The 20,026-nt window shown below is 44.2% G+C and overlaps 1 protein-coding gene across 2 annotated transcripts in view; it reads right to left on the bottom strand.

Annotated features, from left to right (window-relative positions):
• zfpm2a (zinc finger protein, FOG family member 2a) overlaps positions 1-20,026 on the bottom strand; it is a 121,044-nt gene that overhangs the window by 80,848 nt on the left and 20,170 nt on the right. For both annotated transcript variants that reach the window (XM_085176647.1, XM_085176646.1), the window contains exons 2-3: positions 8,806-8,964; positions 1,604-1,705 (exon numbers count right to left, since the gene is read on the bottom strand). In XM_085176647.1, the coding sequence (XP_085032773.1) occupies positions 1,604-1,705; positions 8,806-8,964 (261 nt within the window). The remainder of the gene's footprint in view (positions 1-1,603; positions 1,706-8,805; positions 8,965-20,026) is intronic.

The raw sequence follows: 20,026 nt of genomic DNA, 5'->3' as shown, positions 1-20,026 counted from the left end.
CTTCCAACAGGAAGTCATGTCATTTCGAATGTCCCTATCTGATTGTCTGATTCCCCCTCTTTATTCAAATTATAACATGCCCATCTGACTTTTCCAGCACAATGGGAAAAATTAAAAAGGGAAATGACCTTTCATGGCAGCCATGATGAAAGAGTGAATGGCATTATTATGCGCCAAGATTAATTTTGGTCTACTCCGCGGTGCCCATTGAGAAAACACACGAGGGGGGCACGGGTGCCTTAGTCGCTCATTAATTGGTAGGTGTATCATAGAGATGTCAAAAACAAGATGATTATAAACCGATGACCCGGCTGCAAAGCGCACACAATACGCTACAATATAAAAGCTTGTTTGCCTAAAGTTGGGTGCAGCCAGGTGCTAAGTGTCATTTTTCCAGCAGCAATACAGCAGAGATTGGGCCACAAGTGTCCAAGTCCTCTGATAAGTTGGAACCACTCATGCTGCGGTTTAGCAAAACATGAAATGGGCATCATGTCTCACATCACTTCTCCTGCAGTTCAGCTGTCCTCGCTGTATGCAAAGAGAAAGTTTACTTCAAGTCCCCCTCCTCTCCCTCTCCGCTGCCTGTCCAGCAGTGTGTTTCTGAGCCTCTAATTCTCATTCTGATGGCTAAGTAGAAGGGGGAAAGCATAATTACAGTCAGTCATACATCCAGTCATGCTACATCCATCCCTCCTTTTCAAAGCAGTATTTTTAAGCTCAGCATTTCTTGCCAAAAAAGGGGGCCTTTTTTTTTTCCTCTGCATGTGATGCCTTCTTTTTGTCATGGCCCCCATAGTTCTGAGCTGACCCCCTCAGCCCTGTCTCCTGACTGATCACAGTGATGGTTTATTACTGTCGTCCCGGCGCTCTTATCTTTAGCCAGCAATGCTCATTTCCTTCCCCAGATTTAAATGCAAATGTGAAATTTAATGATAAATGCATTATCTGATAGGTGCGATAACACTGATTCACTGTCAGTATAAAATACACACCCCGGGGGGCTTCGAGCTAGCAAGCACAACTTGCCCAAATCCACTTTTTTCTCCCGCTCTCTCTTTCTTTTCTCCCCCTCCCCCCCCAAAACACATGTACCTGCAATAAATTCTTGAGGTCATTTTATGCATTAAAAGGAATCACATTTTGTGTGTTCAGCAGTGCGGGCGCAGGCTATTGCTGAGCAGTAATTGCCGTGCAACTATCTTGTTCAATGTATTATCCATCATTTTGATGAAGTTACTTTTACTAAAAGGGCAAACAAGATTAAAAAAAAAAAGTGTTGTAAACTCTTCAAAAGCTGCGTCTGCGTTGCATTATTCAGTTCTTTAAAAAAATGTCTTTAAGGAAGCAGTTGTCGACAATTTAATTTACTGTTAACCGAATGGTGGCTTCACGTACATTTCAAGCGAGCAGCAGACTTCTGACACGATAGTGTAGCTATATAGTTACTATACAAGGCAATCATTTTTAGAAACAATAATATTTTATCCCCTTTATCACCTTCCCTCGAACTACACCGCATGCCTTTCAGTTACTCAACAATAACTTTATCAAATGACCCCCGAAAGCCTGTCTTGTAAAGTAATACTCATGCTTTTCTTACTTGGACCATCCCATTCCTCTGGCCCCATGGCAGCGTGCCTGCTCTTCTCCCCCTGTCCATCCATCTCCGACTCTCCTGCCTCTCGATTGCCATCTTCCTCTCCTGTAAGTAAAAGAGGGAAAAAAGCACTTTAAGTCCCACAATGCACACAAGACCCAAAGTGAACAGCACTCTCTCCAAATTTAATGTTCGGACACGTAATTTAATGAATCGTTGCATTATGCAGACTTTGGTTTTTTAACATCTTCTCCCTGTACCAGTTAAGTGTATCACAATGTGACGTGTGTGTTTCCGTGTATGATTTTGTGTAGTGCATTCACCACATGCAGCTGCACACTTTTATGTAAAAGGAGTTCCCATGAGTGCTTGCAGGAACAGGAGGAAGCCCAATGGAACAGGAAGGAAAGCAATGTGTGGGAGAGAGGTAGCTATTTATTACCGTTTGATCTATTGTGGAGGGAGCTAGAATGTGTGTTATAGGATGTAGGGGCTGATTTACAGTCCCAAGGCTCACACAGACCATGCTAAGGGATATTTGGGTATCTCTCTCCAGGATGTAAGTGCTTAAAGACCTTGTTTTACAAAAAAAAAAGAAAAAAGACTGTAGACGCTCTCACTGTAGACGCACTTACTGTAAAAGAAAATCTATTTTTGCATGTCTACGGTAAGCACAGTTTGTACTCAAAAGTTTATAGGCACATAAATCAGAGCTTAGTAGGTGCCCCAAGTGTGGTGCTCTAAATAAATCCAATGTGGCTGACACAGTGGTTGGTGTCTCTTCAGACTCGGGCAGGTAAGAGCAAACCTGCTTGGGGCTGATGGTTTGTGGAGGTACATTCCTCTCACTTTTGTCACCCCATCTTTTTCATTCCTTTGATGTTTTAAACCCAACAGTGAATGGTCAAGGACAGGCCTGGATTGCTCCAGTGGCTTACTACACGCCACCACAAGGGAAAAACAGGGGCGGGAGGGGGCATGTAGATTTAAATACAAATATATGACGACAGGACAATCTATACCTTATGCAGCAAACCTAAATATGAATATTTAGGTTTGCACCTGCCTCTGTTCTTCGCCCCCCACAGTTCCCAAAAAAAAACACATTTCTGAGTCTTAGTTATCAACCTTCAAGTGACAACTGCCACAGGACACACACTACGTCACTTCAGCGCCGGCCATCCTCAGTCGGGTTAATCTCCAGATCAAGCACATAGTCTGTGCTTGTTTAGCTTTTTTTCCCTTTTTTTTTGACGTGGCTCACTTCAAAGAAAGCGGCAAACATTGCCAAAAGGATGTCAGCTTTCTATCTCCCACTAAAATAGAAGATGTGTGCACAAAGAAAAAAAGCGATACTGTAGGGAAGTCTGCAGAAATGTCCTACTTACAGTACATGAGGTCATTATGACCCACTTTTGCTTATGCAAGTGTCTGCTTGGGCTGGCAATTTCTTCCCCCTGCTCCTCCTCTCTCCCAGTATATTATCACGAAGCCCACTCAACTAAATTCCCCCACTATTTATTGTTGGGCCTGGAGAACCTCTTTAGCATACCAGGCTCGTATTATGACGAGGATAACAAAGGCGTATATCAACAGTTCCTTCCAATGGAGCGCAGTTTGAAAAAAAAAAAAAAAAGCTGGTGAGATAACATTAAAGGCACTACCTTGATCTCAGGCGAACATGTTAAGCCCTGTAACGAAACGTATTGGAAGTGTTTAATTACAGCCCGGGAAATGAAGCTACAAGATGATTCCTTAATTAAGCAGTGATTAAGGATTTTCTGCCTTCTATCTAACACAGTTTGCAGTGCATTTTAAACACAATCGCCCAGGCAACCTCACAGGGAACAATGTCACAGGGCTTTGATGAAGTTTCCTGCACAAATGTCACTAGGAAGAAAAAAAAGGCGAGCAGAGGAAGCAGTGCTGGAGCAGCACTCCTTTGCTTACAGTACAGTCAGTGAGATAAAACCTGGAATACAGAGAAATGTCGACATCCCCCCCTGCCCCGGATTTTAAAACAACATGGAAATGGATTGATTGAGGTGCTCCATTTCATTCACCGAGGTCCAATCTGAGTAATTGAGCCTCTGCTTTGTTTCATCATTTGAATTGAAACCCCTCTGCAGTCTTATCAAAGGGGACAGATTGTCAATGATCATCCTCTACATTATCGCCTAGATCATAATTTACATCTGGCTTAGGTTCCTTTCCCCGCACGCTCAGATGGATATACTTGAGGCTGAGTGAGAGAAAGCTGAGGAGAACAGAAGGGACGGGGAGGGCTGGGGAGGCGAGGCGGCCTGCTGGGTTCTGGGTTGGCGGGCATGCGAGAGGAGCCAGTGAGCTGTTAAAATCAGCTCTATCGCTGCTCTATCAAAGGACAGCTCTCTAGCCAAATCGCAGTCACACGCAGCGTGCCACACATTCAGGTCAATAAGCTTATAGGCGATTTACACAAACAATTCCTCGAGCAAGGTAGCAACAAAGTCATATTGGCTTTTTCCCTCCCTTTTAGCATTGTCTCTGCCGAGGAAGCCCTTGAAAATGTCAATCTCTCGCGTGCGACTTTAAGGAGCTCAGGGCACTCTAATCCTGACCACTGAGTCCTGAGACAGGTTGCAATTTCTGCAAGATGGTGTATAAGTATTTTTAAGTATTCCTATGGGATTGCAGAGTTCTATAGGTTACCAAATCCCGGGCTTGATGACTTTAACCCAGTGTTGCATTTCTAAACCCATCACATGCTTCCTGGTGTTGGAGCTTGGTGATGATTTTCAAAATGTAATATCAGGAGGGGTATGCCTCCTCCCCCTCCCCCCCCCCCCCCCCCCCATCAGCATCGTTGATATTGCATATTTGGCTGCTGATGCAGATTGCGTCACATATACAGATAAAGTCAATTCAAGGAAGCAACCTTTTTCACCAAAGTCAAGCATAGCTGTAAGACTTCTCTGCTATCTGAAAAATAGGTCTGAATTGCATGCAATTTGTGGCAGGCAGAGCACTCCAATGGAGGGAGGCTATTAGTGAAATGCCTTGCCACTGTCTCTTTAAATGCCAATAAATTCCCATCATTACAGAATCTGGCAGTTTTCCTCCCTGTCTGCAGCCTGGGTCTTTATCTCGCTCTGCCTCAGTCTCTGAGCATGTAGATCTGGCCCAGTTAGATTGTCATACTTAACAAACATTAATGATTAATTTCCTCCACTGAGTCAAATGGGGCTAAAGGGATGACTCGATTCATCTTATCGCACCACAAATTAGCATTTCCCCATATTCTCCAGCATCAACTGTGCATTAAAATTCCACATTTACCATTCTGGGCACTGGCAGCTGTGGTGAAAGAGCCAAGGAGATCTTTCTCCCGTGTTGCTGGAGATTCAGATTACTTCTGTGTCGCACAAAGAATAATTAATTGTGCCACTTTCTCCTTGTTACTGTACATCTGTGGCTGCCGCAAGTCAAATTACTCACCGAGAGGTTATTTGAAAGTTCAAGGTGGTTTTTTTTAAATTATTTACCGTGTTAAGTCCTTTGCTTTCACTTTTCACTTCAGCTGTGATAGAATATTTCTGCCCACATCGTTTCTGTAATTCGAGGAGAACGGCACAAAAGAGTGCAAATTTTCACATTTAACTTGATGTATCTTGACACCCGCAACAACCTCAGAAACAAACTGAAAAAAAAAACAACCCTCGTGTAATGTAACTTCACGAAAAGCTGTTTTACGTAGAGGAAATGAGACACGTGAAATGACATGTAAATTTACTGTCAGTGCTAAGTAAGGAAGTCATTTGTCATCAGACAAACACTTGGAACGCTCAGAGGGAACAGCTTGTGGCAACACCCTGTGCTGAACTTCACAGATAGCCAACAATAAAAGAGGGGGTGAAACAGCAAGGTGAAATTTCACAATTTCAGTAAAAAAAAGATGCCACTCAGCGTATATAAAAAAAGGTATCTTTCTCACAATTATGGAGCCAGGTGTGTCAATAGAGTATAAATCTTTTGTGTGGGAGCGAGCGTCTTCATCTGTGGGGTTCTTCACAAGCACAGCTCCATAAATGTGAAATTGACCGAGCAGGAGAGGTTGTTTGAGGTAAAAATTCTTGTTTAATAGCAAGGGAAAGCCAAGGTTATTTCTTTAGATGTGTGCCTTTCCCCCTTCCTCATAGAAGTCTTGAAAGGGAGGCAGACCCCCTCTAAAATGCCATGTATATTAAAAACAGTGTTCAGTCTCTCTGGGGTGCTACTATTCCACCGAGCTTGTTCATTTTCAGAGACATTATTCTGAGCTGAACTGACAGGGGGCTGCTCATACCTGTAACCGTATATCCACACGATTCAGGGCTGCCGATTACTGACGATCATGACGCATTATGCGAGGGATTAAATTAGCTGATCAAAATAGGTCTAACTTGAGTACTTCATGTGCAGCTGGATAGTCCCATCAGTGATAAAGCACTGTGTTTTAATTCTTGATCACTGAATTGTGTATCCAAAATAAAACATTAACTTGCAGAGTATTGAATGAAGCTGTCTAATAGAGGCATTGGAGTAATTACCTGGGATGATGTGAAACACATGTTCTTGATATACAAATTTACCTTTATTTTAATAGATTTTTGCATTTGAAGTCTGTTTGAACTTTTTTTTTGTCTCCAAAAACAAAAGACTAAAATCACTCCTTCCTTTGTTAAACTGGACATGTGCGACCACTGGTGAGGCCTAACAAAAGGACAATGCTGTGTTTAAATGGGTCATAAGTCAGAGGGCTTAGGAAGCACTGACGCAGGACTAATCATTTCTACTGTTTGTCTGAAGAAGAAAAAAAAAGATGATCCTAAAGCATTTTTGTCATTTCTGTTGCCAATGTCAAGCTAACAGGCCCTTGTGTGTGTGTGTGTGTGTGTTTGAGAGAGAGAGAGAGAGATGCCAACAGCACCTTACAAGCTAAATCAATGAAAGGGCCAAAACCCAGTGAGAGCCACAGCACTATTAACTAAACAGGTCAGGGAGTCAACCGTCACCTAATTTTGAGGTTCCTGAGCCTCAGACCAAGATGGGACGTCAAGGTGCTCCACGCACTTATCTGGGGAGTCCCTTTTCTGCAAGGGTAAGGCAAATGGCTGAGTCTTTGGTGGCATTCAACTTCTTGACCTTTGCGCCTTTAAGCGGCTTTGCTACTTCACCGCACTCTGATCAAAGTTAATAAGTGCTTCATATGTTAATGAAAATTGGTACTCCTCTTTGTGTTCCTACAGCTTTTTAATACCTATTATAGACTGAAACTTTTAATGGAGGTTTTAGGTCCCCCTGACAAGCCCATTTCAGAGAGTGACTACACAGATACAAGGCTAAGCTAAGACCAGAGAGTCACTGCTCAGTGGAGGAACCTTACACGGGAGACCTTATTCTCCGGGAAGCAGCAGAAGATAAAGGCCATGGGATGAGTGGCTGCTTTAAAACCCACGTTCAAGTCCACACAGGGCTAATTACAGCACGCCATCACATTTGAGAGGGTTTAGTTAATCAAGGGGGGGCTCTCTTTTGCCTCCTATAGTCGAGGAATAACACACTTAAACCATTTAATGCCGCCAGGATTGCGTCCCGTTTAATTCAAGGCAGTTTCACATAAGTGGGGTAAATTTAAGCCACTCCGACATTAGTTTTAAACAGATCTAATTGAGGAAGGGATCATGGGAAAGTGGCTACACCTGATGATTGCACACAACTTGGCACTAGGAGAAAAGAAATTTGGATAGTACATCATTTGGGTCTTAGGAGGCAATGGGAGACTTAGCTACTGTAAGCTGAGATAGCAAAGTAATACAAAAAAAATCGGACTAGTAAGGCTCGTGCATGACAAGGAACAGATTAGAAGTGCTCAGGGAAAGTACTATTTGACATTATGGATTGGTATTTCGTGTTGTCTTTATTCATAAACAGGGAAAGGAGATTTGAGACCCGGCTCCTTAAACAAAGGGAATACCAAATGGCACTGACAAGGTTCTTTGAAAATTTTCAGAAGTTTTACTACTTTTTTTTTTCTTGTTGTAACCACCAATACGCACCATCTATTTCATAGCTGCTGGGTTATTAGAAGTATATGCCTCGTACTTTGAAGTTTGAGTGGGGACACATTACGGAGGAGACAAAGGGTGAAGCGGCCGAGGCGTCTCTGGTAATTGCAATTTCTGAACAATTGCGCCGTTCAACTTTTCCCGGAGAACAAAAGGAAAACATTATTGATACGATTACCGGGGCATAGCCTACCTGAAACATAAAAGATTTTTTTTTTCCTTCAATAATGTAATCCCACGAGGCACATCAGTTTAGAAGTGTGGAGAAATAATTCTAAACAAATTTCCCTTTGAAAGGAGGGCGAGGAGGCAGACATTCAAAGCATCAGTTCTTCATTAAAAAGTCAAATTTGTGGCATCCGAGCGTCAGTAAGAGTGGGGACACCTGGGGTAGCGAACGCCACGCAACCGGAGGCTAGGAAGAGGCGGCGGCGGTGGGGTTGGGGGTGGAGGTTCTGGGCTGGGTGGAGGTGGTTGGGGGGAGGCGGGACAGGTCTGTCATCTTCACACTGTAACCTGAAGCAGGCCACAAATTAGCTCCTGTGATGGCACGGTGTGACCGAAATGAAACAAACACACAAAGAAGCAGTCTAATTGAATTGGAGTTCAAAGAGGACTCGGGCGCATTTGGCGACGCTGAGGCGCTTTATAGTGCTGGACCTCCGAGCAGTAGCAGGTGCTGCTGAGTGTTCACAGAGCTTTAGCGCCGGCTCAAAGGGAAGCGCTACGCTCTCCAGTGCATTGGTGCACCGTAGCACACCTTCACAGCACTATCACAGAGGGAGAGCCAGTGTTGCTGGTGCCATCTCCATCTCAGATCAAACCACTGCTCTTGGGTGGATTGCTGGGGATCAAATATCAAAAATGGATAGTCTCAACTCCAGGCAGTGATGCGGGAGAAATTCTCAGACGGACACAAGTTCTGCCAGGTTTGATTTGAACATGTTGAGGAATTTTATTAGACACAATTGGCAGGAGTTTAACTTACTTTTTGATGCTCAGCACTGGGGCGGGCACAGCATATTGTCCCATATTAGGCGTTTAAAAAAAGAAAAGATGGCTGAACGCTGTATGAGGAAGCCCGCCTGTGAAGTTTCGGTTTTGGCCAAGTGCGCTCACCTTTGTTGCAGAAGTACTCCATGTCTTCGCAGCTTATGTTCTCAGTCTCAAACTCGGCGGTGAAGTTCTCCTCCACCGAAAACTCATCTTTGGCCAGGAGCTCATTCTCCTCGGAGACGCACTCCTCCTCCTCTTCCTCCAGGCCATCCTCCAGAGGACCTGAGGGAACAGGCACACATATGTACACAGTGACACACACACAGACACACAAGGGAGATGTTCAGCAATTTCATCACACCCTTCAGGCTTTCAAGAATCAAAATCTTGTTTCCGGTGTTGCAATAATACAAATTCAAAGCACTGCGCAACATTGCGTGGTCTAAGCGCCGTATGCATACGCGTTCAGAGATTCGCACAGGCTAAAGATAAAGCCACCCCAATAAACACTATTATTTTACCACCGTGCTTCACATCAGTGTTTCCATTATTCCTATTGAAAAAAATCCCTTTGAGACTTTTTTTTCCAGAAAAACAAGCTGACATGCAGCCAAGGTGAGCGCTGATGTTAATCCCGCTACCTGCAAAACAAAACCTCACACAGATGGAGAGAGGGAAGGAGAGAAGGGGGGCAAGAAGAAAAAAGTTCCTTTCCAGACTTTTCACACAGGCATCAGCATGGGAGGAGGAAAGAAAATACTTTTATTAATTTGTTAGCCTTATCACAGGGTACAATGTTGATTTTCCATTTACATTCCATGCCTCCGGGTAATACACCAGTGCAATCTTAAAGGAGACACTTTTCCGTGTGATTAATTTTTTCCCCCCCTCTGTGCAATATTATTTCTTTAAATCTAAATGATTTCAGTGGGTTTTTTTTGCTTGTAGCTGTACATCTCTTTTGGTATTTGCATATTACCATTTTGCTTCAATCAAGGGTGTTGATGGAATTACTGTACTGCCACCTGAATTGTATTAGTTCTGAAAACATCTCACCCGGCATTTGAATGTTATTAAGATAATACGCATCGCGCACACCTCTCTCCTTTTTCTGCCAAAACATGCCCGCAAAGTCCCCGCATGACATACCAAAAGCAAAAAAGACTGGGGGAGCCCTTCTGGTTTAAGTTTAGTTTAATATTTGAGATGATGCACTCTGAGAAAAACCTGCATAAGCCCCATGAAAAAAAACAAAAAAAACACTCCTTGCTCCTTCTCGAGTCGTGTTTAAAGTGAACAATCATGTCAAAAGTGCTGCTGTCACTGCCAGCTAGATGAGGATGCTGTCTCTGTTTCTGCCTCTCGTGCATCCACCTAGAGCTCAAACAGAGCGCACTTACATCCTCTCCACACCTTTCAGTCTGTTTGTTCTATTGTAGCGGGGGCGAGCCCCCTCAGCTTTAATAAAGCAATAATTTCACTTCAGAAAGTGGGGCTGGTGTGCCTCTCCTGTTTCTCTTTCTTCTTGCGACGAGTCTCATAAAAGACCCCCCTGATGTCCACAAACTGCTTGCTCTTTTCATTAGTCTTATAAATTACTCCTTTGTAGAAGCCAACATCTGCAGGAGCCCCGGACATGAAAAGAATTAGCACGCGGATCTCTAATAGACACTGCAGAGGCAGAGTGCCGCTTTTAAATTAGGATACAGTTTTATGATCTTATCTGATGCCTTCTGCTGATTCGCTGAGGAGTGAAGTGAGGCGTGAAGTGACTCGATGAGTCTACCATCACTTAAGATGATACTGAGAGATAAATATCGCCGTATCAAGGGGAGATTGTATGACTGGCGGTAAAAGCTCCTGCCAAGGCAATTGAAGACAGTGTGAAAGAAAGCGGGGAAATACATTTCTATACACACAGTGTGTACACATTCCATTACACAGCTGAATAAGAACTGTGTGTACAACTAAACGATTCTTCCTCTGTTGCTGGCAAATACAGCAGCGCCATTGCACCGCGGAAAATAGACCTACAGTGTTGTGTGATAATAAGGGTAAAGGGAGATTAAAGATAAACTTCATGGTCAATAAAACACAAAGATTAGGTAGATAAGATGAGATAGAATTGAGGTTTAATAGACTCAGAATAAGGGCATCTCACTTCCCCACTCCAACAGATAGTAACTAAATGGAGCATTTTCAAACTGATAGAGATACTGGAGGCCTTGCTGAATATGGAAAAATGAAATATTACACCCAGCCTGAGACATTAAAGGGGGTCCGATGGCTACTTCTTTTGGGACCGCGCAGATTGACCAAAGTTTGCTCGCATCCTCACGTGTTTAGTTTATTATACAGTATTCATTGCATGGAGAGACCTGAAATTATTTCAGAGACAGCAATGATAAGAATAATGACTTTCTAAACGACCAGCAGCACACTCCTAACTCATTTTCTGATAGTGGCGTTCCTGCTATATTTAGTTGTGTACTGTTTAAAATCCTGTCACATTCGCTGTGTGACCCACGCTTGTTGGTGCATTTCTATAGGCTCTGCTGACGAACTGGGCCAGAGGAATGTCGGCTGCTTCGCCCTCTTATCGAGCCTCCTCTGGAGTTCAGATGGCCAATGACACCGCGGAGAAAGTGTCTGCGCTTCACTTTGCCGCAGAAAAACAACACAGTGGTGTTAAGTGGTGCGCTCATTACGGCAGATCTAAGCCTGCTAGAGATGCATGTTAACTTTATAGTAACACGCGATCTTTACCCAATGACAAAATCATCTACCGGTTGACCTAATTAGCGAGGCAGCTTCATTTTAAAGAGTGATCAATCAGAAAATATCACCCCGTTTTCTTCCTTTCTCTGTTTTATATCATTTTAAGTTGCACATTTAAGTCAAAACATGTCATTTAAAGATATGAAGTCACAGGTTTGTTCCTCTGTAAATATTTAACACGTGGTGACGGGTTACAGGAAGGCTTCCTAACAGGTTGAGAACCACTCGACTCAACAGTTAATTAGTTTATCATTAAAAATGATCGTTAAAATAATTAGCAGCTGAAGCCCTGCGCTAATTATCTGTAACCTGAAGTGTGGCAGCCTTTCAGAGCACACTTTCAAGTTTGCAGACAAAAGGCTTGGATCGCGAGATAATCGTAGCACAAACGCTGCTATCTTCTCACTTTTAACAGGATCTTTCAGGAGGCTGCACTCTGTCTCAACTTCCTCTCAATCACGGTCAGTGTCCAGGTATCCCAGCACCCTCCACATCTGCCCTGACACATGCACACCCTCCAGCCTCGACTGGATCATCCACATTCATCAAGACTCTTCTTCTGCCGAGAGAGACCGAAAGAAATCTCAGCAAACAGTCATGCAGCAGGAGCAGCCAATGCTAATAGAGACATTGGTAGCTGAATGCAGGCTTGATCACAGTGGCTCTTTTGTTCATGGCGTGGCCTCTGTCTGATAGGGATCGGCCATGCGGAGTGGAGCTCCGAAGAGGGATATGGTAATGCCCCCACTGAGTCTATAAAATGGGGTGATACTCTGAGACCATATGATGGACAGAGGATTAATGAGTCACAGAGGAAGAGGGGAACAGAGGAGTATGGACTGAGGTGGTGGAATGAGCATATCTTTCAGGAAAATATACTCTGTACTCAAGTCTGTGCCTCAGTGGACTAAAACAGAAAATAGGAAAGAAAAAACACACACACATGTGCCAACCTTGTTCCAAAGCTCACACTTTAAAAAAAAGGAAGACGAAGAAAAAGAGGAGCTCTGAAGAAATATGTGTGTATGTGCAAAACTGTATGAGTGACTGCTAATTTCATGGCATGCTTTTTCAAGCATCCGCAATGTGGGGAGCTTGTGGCCGGGCTGTGATAGCGATACCTCACATTATCAGCAGGCTCCACAGTGTGATGTGTGGATCACAAACCCAGCCTCCTCTATAGCTCCCTAATTAGAGGTGAGGTAATTGAATCTGACAGAACAAAGCGGCAGATCTCTATAAGCATGGAAATCATTTTTGCTCCCACCTATACAGTTTTTCATCCAAACGGTCCATTGAAAATGTGTCCAAGCTGGCCTGGGGATAAAACGTAGCACCTGAGACTAAACATGAATGCATAATGCAGCCCTAAAATCCAACAGGGCCACACAGCTCAACCTCTGCCAGCTCTGCTCCTCCTCGTGACTGGCCCTTTGTGCCAAAACTGATACTGGGCCTTCCTCACTTCCGGGTGAACACGCACACACACATGCAAACTTTTGCGTGGGAGGAAATACAGGAATACACTTTGCCAAGCAGGTTTAGATTCCTGTGATCCTAACCCTCCACAGCTGGAGAAAAAGGAAACGACAACCGTGTGCGAAAACATAAAAACACGACTGTGTCTCATCTTGGAGGATAGGTCGGGAAGGTTGAGAGAGAGAAAAGAGAAAGAGAAGGAGGAGGAGGTAGTGGAGAGAGGCAAGGGGAGACTGGGGGCCATCCTCTCTCCTCAGCTCTAATGACCTTTGGGAAGCAGAGGGCTCCCTCAGCCTTGGAGGAGACTTAGTGTATATGTTACAGGGCTCAAGCCACTAATTTAATCCTTGATCACTGTAATGAAATAGATACCATTTACGCAGCTCTTAATAGCTTCATATGCTACAGGAACCCTCAAAGGAATTTTTCATTTCAAGCATTTTTTTTTTTTTGTACTACATAAATGTTACAAAAAAAAAAAAGCGCTTCCTTTTTTTCTCTCCAAGTTGTACACTCTGTGATCAAACTAAATGTGGAGCTAATGCTGTAACACAAGTCAAAAAGTAAATTAGCATTTGCATATTGTCTGTGAATGGCTGCTTGTGTGTAAATGCGTGTGTGTGTGTGTGCTGGGAGGAGCGTGGAACAGCTTCAGTGGAGACTGATGTGTTCTCAGAGCCGCAGTCTGTGACCAAGAATAAGCAATGCTATTGTTTAACTTGATTTTCCGGTCGCTAAGCAGTGTAATTCTCGTGATTAGAAATGGCTGCCTTCCTAAATTCGGGCACTTACAATCAACAGTCAACAAACTGCTCGAAAACGCAGCACCAAAAAAAAAAAACAACAACAAAAAAAAGGATATTGTGTGGTGAAAAGGGGAGGGAGGGAGGCTGGGTTTGTTCTAAAGTGGGGTGGAGGGGGGGTGAATGTATTCACATCCTCATATGACACACACACAGAGGAAGAGCACACACACTCGTCTGTGAGGCTGCAGCAGAAGATGACAAGGCATCTAAATGTGATCTGATGACATCATGTGTTTAGATGGCCTGCCGAGTTTACATTACTGTACATTTAAGCTTCGTGCGGCAACACTAAGGCACAGCCGCTGGCTAGGAAAGTATCACGGTCCACAGATTTCTCATGACATCCTGTGAAATCCACATATAAAAAAAATCTAATAAATAATAATAACAATAAAAAAGAAGGGATGTGTGTGTATTTTTTTTTTCTCAAATACTGTTAACATAATTCCAGTCGAGTATCTTATTCCAATCAGACACAGCTTTGGATCCACGGCATGTTTGCGGAGTTTCTAAGTTCTGTGTTGTTGCGCCCAGTGTTTCTGTCTGGACCGTTGAAGAGGAATAACACGCTCTTACTTCTTTATCCAATGAATTTGAATTGGAATGGCATGAAAACATGCTGGCATTTGACTATGCCATTAAAATGCTGGAGGCACCTCTGAGCTTGCCCGAGGGCTTCAGCAGATGCCAGCCAGTTTCTCTGTGGAGTTAGCTGGGTCCTGCTACACTCTACTGACTTTACTTGCCTCTCTAGAGCTTATAGAGGGACGCGCACATGTCCAAGTGGACACTGGTACAACGTTTGGTCCATAAAAGTCACTGAGCTTGTCTTCCAAGTAATATGGGCTTAGTTAATGCCTCTTTTTGCGGTGTAACATTTGCTTTGTAGGTGCAACGAAGGGATTAAAATGCTGTTAAAGTGGCCAGTGTGCTGGATTTAAGTCCTTCCTGTTACACACTTGCTTCCCTCTCTGGCTGAGTGATTTATTAGTGTCATTCTGTTACTTATAAGGAAATAAAAGTTAACCATGTGCCTGTACACTGCATGTGACAGCTGAAACAAAGCAGGTAAAATATGTGTGGTCTTAATTACTGGTTTATAAGCGAGCTTTTCACTAGAACGTTCACTTTTAATGAAGCCATTGAGTGAGGCTCCTCCAGGGAGCTATCATGGTTAAGTGGGGGCATCCATCTTCAGCCATTGGCTCGTCTGCAGACGAGTGGAGGCTCTGTCTACAGCACGCTCACCTCATATTGGCTCACTTTATCTCCACTAAGTAAAGTCTGTTGGAAGGTGCTAACAGTGGCGAGAAAAAGACTTTTGTCGAGCAGCTCTGATGAGACTCGGGGAGTTTTCATTCTGCAGAGGCACCGGGCACTTGACTGTCTGTTAAGTGCTTAATAAGATGCCTTCGTTTGACGTGGAAAGCATCATATTCATCACATTCAGTGGCCTGCAAGCCCGTTGGGGCTAAAATACTGTAGCAATATTTTAAAATGCTAAAACTGCCTCTGCAACAATTAGCTTTCAGTCGAGCATCGTTTCAAAGAATTTAATGGGGCGCCTTCAGAAAAAGAAAAATGATTACCGTATCAAAAAAGTGTAGATAAAACAATATTTTCTCATCAAGGAATTTCTATGAAATGGATATATCTAAGATGTCAATTTCATTCCAGTGCTATGAAGCATGGGGGGGGGGGGTTCTTTTGCAATAAATTCTTCATTAATTCAATTCTAATTTGCCTCTGGTTCCTATTTCTACTATTGATAGTTCCACTTCTTAATACCTCAGATAAGGGGGGTAGAAAATCATTCCAATAACTCAGTGGAGGCTGTGAGCAGCAGATAGGATCTAAATATTACCAATGCCAAAAGAAGTGTGAAGTCTGATGAACATTTCAAAAGAACAATTCTTTATGGATCAGCTAAATCTTTTCCACTTTTTAATTAAAAGTAAAGAAAATAGAAGTTAATTATCCTGTAAAGATTAGCTGGTGGGCATCTTTCTGTAAATTAGTTCTAATTAAAAGGAAATTGTCAAATGACATTCAAAGCACTGTCCTTTAAAACACAGACCGAGATGGGCTTTTTCTCCCCCTCCTCCTCCTCCTCCCCTTCCTCCCCCACTCTGCCTCCCTCCTAATTCTTGATCTGGCCATGTGAAGCTTCTTGCTGGAAGATTAGGATTCTGCCAGTGCTTCAGACAGCACACACACACACACAAAGGCACACACACACATACTTTGTGCTCCCTGGATAGCAGGCCTCTAGCACACTGTGAAATACTACTGCATCAATGAGGAGCTAGGTTGCTGGAGATAAATACTCCTCATTGATAAATGATTGCACTGATTAGCTTGCTTGGAATCAGGCGTAAACTCTTACACTGTATCGGGCTGATATTGGGTTCTAGTAAATTATCAGGCGCTAGCCACCGTCCAGCCCAGTGTAAAAATGGCCAGTTTACAGATTTATAGTGATGCAAAAGTTTCCCATATTACCATCAGAGGGATCGAGACATGAACAGCCTCATATATCCAATAGAAGACCAGAAAATTGTGAGAAAAAAGCCTCGACAAAAAGTTTCCCATGCACAAAGTGCAATCCAAAACATTTTTATTTACTATAATATAAAGTCTCCAAATCTTCCAACTGTAAAAATATTGAATGTTTTCATTTTTCAAAACAGTTACATTCCTTCTCTGATCTAGATCACTAGCATCACTATCAGAGCCCCATCTTCCATGTTTCTTCTCTGCCACCGACATAAAAGTGCGCAAACATGTGCACAGAAACGGCACTTAACCAAACCTCCGCTATCATCGCTTCACAAATAAATGATAAATCAATCTCCTGGGGTACAAATGTGTGTATGTGCGCGTGTACTGTAGCTTTCATCTGATTTCATGTGGATTTCATCATTCATTGTCTGGGCTCGGCTGTTGCTCCTCATGCGCTCGCTGCATTGTATCAAACCGGGGGGGATTCCAGCATACAGTCCGACAGCAAAGAGGGAGGAAAACAGCGCTGAAGCCCCTCCATCTGCTCCGGCTAATGATGATGCTCTCCTTGGCCTGGAGCAGAACTGTGCGAGGGAGATTTACACCCATAATACCCCCGAGGGCTCTGGAGCCGCCACCGCACTCCAAAACACCGTCACTCCATCACTTTCTATATGATAGCTGGCAGAGCAGGTAACAATGGACCAGCAACAATGTCTTTTTGTATTACTGACAAGTGCCTTATTTGGTTGACATAACCTGCCTCTGTGTCTGCGAAGTGGCACTGAGCACACAGGAAAATGGATGACAGCTACACCATTGAGACATTGTGCACTTGCAACAATCACACCACACTATGTTTCTTACAAAAAAGAAGAACGTAGCAGCGTGTGTGATATGAGGCAGGCAAGACCAGCACTGACTGAGGGAGCGGTGGCTGTCTTTACGAAACTCTAATTGGAGAGATGGCAGTAAGGGAAATCAGGCATCACAGTGAGGTAAACTGAACAGAGCTGCCTTTCTCCATTTACTCCATTATAAAGGTTTATAAGTTGTAATTGCCCTTCAATTTGGGAGCTTCAGACCCACTATAAACCCCTGTGTGGGCCTAGCCCTGACATCTATCTCCTAAAACAAGTGAGTTAAATGGTGAGAGGCAGAAAGAACGACTACGTGCGAGTGTGTGTTTGTCAGACTGAGAGAGAGAGGGAGAAGTGGAGCGCTCCACTCCTCAGGGATTGTGTTCACACACAGTAAATGGAAGTGGCACAGCTCTGACCTTTGAGCCGCAGCGTACGAGCAAAGTGAAGGCGCTGTCAAAATATTGCTTCAGAAATGACAATCCACCTCGCCAGTCCCGAGCCTTGACATGGCAGGCAAGTGGAGAGGCGTAACCTGCTGATCCCAACATTACAAATGAGGGGATTATCATGACAACAAACCGCAGCTCGACACACTGCATACCCTAAAGATATTCTAGCGTTGCCCCTTATTATCAGCAAAGTCCCACACAGATAGCCAGAGATGACACTCGGGGCAGGCACCCAAAAAAATCGTCACGTGTCAGGATCCCCCCCTCCCATAAATAAAATTTCAAATCGGGCTTTTGCAAAATGACTTCCTCCCATCGGCATCAGCTTGGCTGCCTCGATATTAAACTTAGACTTTCCTAACTTTGGAATTTGGCAGGAGAGCAAGTTCTTTGCATCTTCATTTACACCCGTGTAATACTCGAGTCCATGGAGAATAACTCAATCGTAAAGAATAGCAAAATATCACAAGCAAATTACGAGTGCTCTGAGAGGAAGCTTGGGAGGAACAAAGACAGGCAGCCATAATTATATCTTGGCGTGTATAGCATGTCAATGGGCCACCTTTCGTTCTGGAGGCCATTCCCCTGGGCCCCTCAGGCATCAAAATGATGTCCAAATTATTTTGTGCTCTATTGCAGGATTGCGTGATTATCATATTTACTGCGGGTGCATTATGACAACATCGATGTTTACACCTGTCTCCGTGAGAAGGCAAGGTTTACACTCTGTAATTTAGCAAATGTACAGTATGCATATGAGCTTGTTGGCAGGGATTTAAATTAGGTCAGAAATGGAATACATCAATAGCAACCCATATGTGCATCTTTCTTTTTCTTTTCCCCCCCCTCGTCCCTCCCCTCCCCAGCCTTCTTTGCTCAGAAGCTTGGCGATGAAGCAGCTTGACGACTGCAGAAGTGTGATATGTGCAAATCACATTTGCAGATGAGCTTGAAACTCCCTTTTAATATTCAGATATCAGACATTCTGCACTGAGAAGCCCACTAAGACGCGATTCGGGGGAGAAAAGCGAGATCCGCGTCATTAAGGGAATCGTTAGAGGCTCGGTTTACGTTTTACATATTTCACAAAAATGTACAACCAAGTAAAAACATCGCCAGTTATCTGCGATAACAATGCAAATTTTTGTCAGAGAGCACATGAAGATTCTGTCAAAATCCAAAGTCGCTCAGGTCTTTCTTTTCTTTTTTTCTCTCTCTCTCTCTCTCTCTCTCCCCCCCCCCCCCCCCCCCACTCTTCCTCTCTGGCTTAACACCCCTCAGCTTATTGGCGCTTTGATTTCTTTCATATTTTTTTTCCCCGAGAAGTCACACAGGCTGGTGGAGTCAAAGACGGTGAAAGGTATGTTTGCCACGAGGCACGGGAACACGTGTCCCCACAGCCTGCCAATAGCTCATCAAACACACAGGCCCGTGGATGGATGCGAGCCCGGCTGGCGTTTAGGACGTCTGAACAGCATCAGCTCTGCCATACAAACCAACCGCCGACTCCTGTTTGCTCGCTTCAGTCAAACCCACTGAAGAGCAGCCTCGTTCCCTGACCGCTCCCTCCACACAATCGCACGGCGGCGACAACAACGCCACAGCAAGGCTGCGTTTCTTCTCTCCTACCTGCTCCTTTGTGGCATACTGTAGTGCCCTCGACGGCAATTTCGCTACTTTACACATCCTCAACTTTTTCCCAACTGGATGACAGAACGTAGCCCCTGCAATTCCACCCCCTCCCCACCCTCTTACCTCCTTCATTTCCCCATGTCTTTAGCCCTGCGCCAAATTTGTCTCTGTGCCATTTTAATTACAGCCAAGGCAATCTTTATGGTGGTATTCTGCGAGAACACCAATCTGCAAAAAAGGTGATAAGTAGAACCGCCACCCAGCTTTGGTATCAGTAATAAACAGACACTTAATTGAATAATTTGACCTAAGAGGCTGATCCTGGGAAATAGCATGTTGGAAAAATTATTTTGAATATTGAAGACAAGTTCAGTGTTTTGCATGACGCCTGCAGTGGGGAGGTTGGGGGGGAGGGGGGGCACAGTGGTTTTGGCCGGGTGCCCGCACAACTCACCAATGTGGGACATGGTAAGTCTTTGCGGAACAGATAAGTGAGCCTTTGGTATCCTGGAAGCACTCAGATGTGTGTGTGTTTTGGAAATAGCGGTGGTGGTGTTGGTGGGGGTGACACGTGTACACACGAGCCCCGTGTGCAGGCGTGTGCGTGCATGTGTCCGATATGTATGAGACGGTTTTGGGGTAGGGGGAGGAGGTGGGGGTGAGGAGTGTGAAGTGTGCCCACTCGAGGTCTGTCTCTAGCTAGCAGCCACATGGGCACATCCTCTGTGCCCCCACCCCGCAACCCATACCTTCCCCACACACACACGCACGCGCACACACACACACACACAAAAACACACACAGAGCAGCTTTCCGCAGAGCCTTAGAGACAATG

This window comes from Neolamprologus multifasciatus, chromosome 11 (genome assembly GCF_963576455.1).
Source record: "Neolamprologus multifasciatus chromosome 11, fNeoMul1.2, whole genome shotgun sequence".
Taxonomy (NCBI): Eukaryota; Metazoa; Chordata; class Actinopteri; order Cichliformes; family Cichlidae; genus Neolamprologus; species Neolamprologus multifasciatus.
This window is presented reverse-complemented; position numbering and strand designations above follow the sequence as displayed.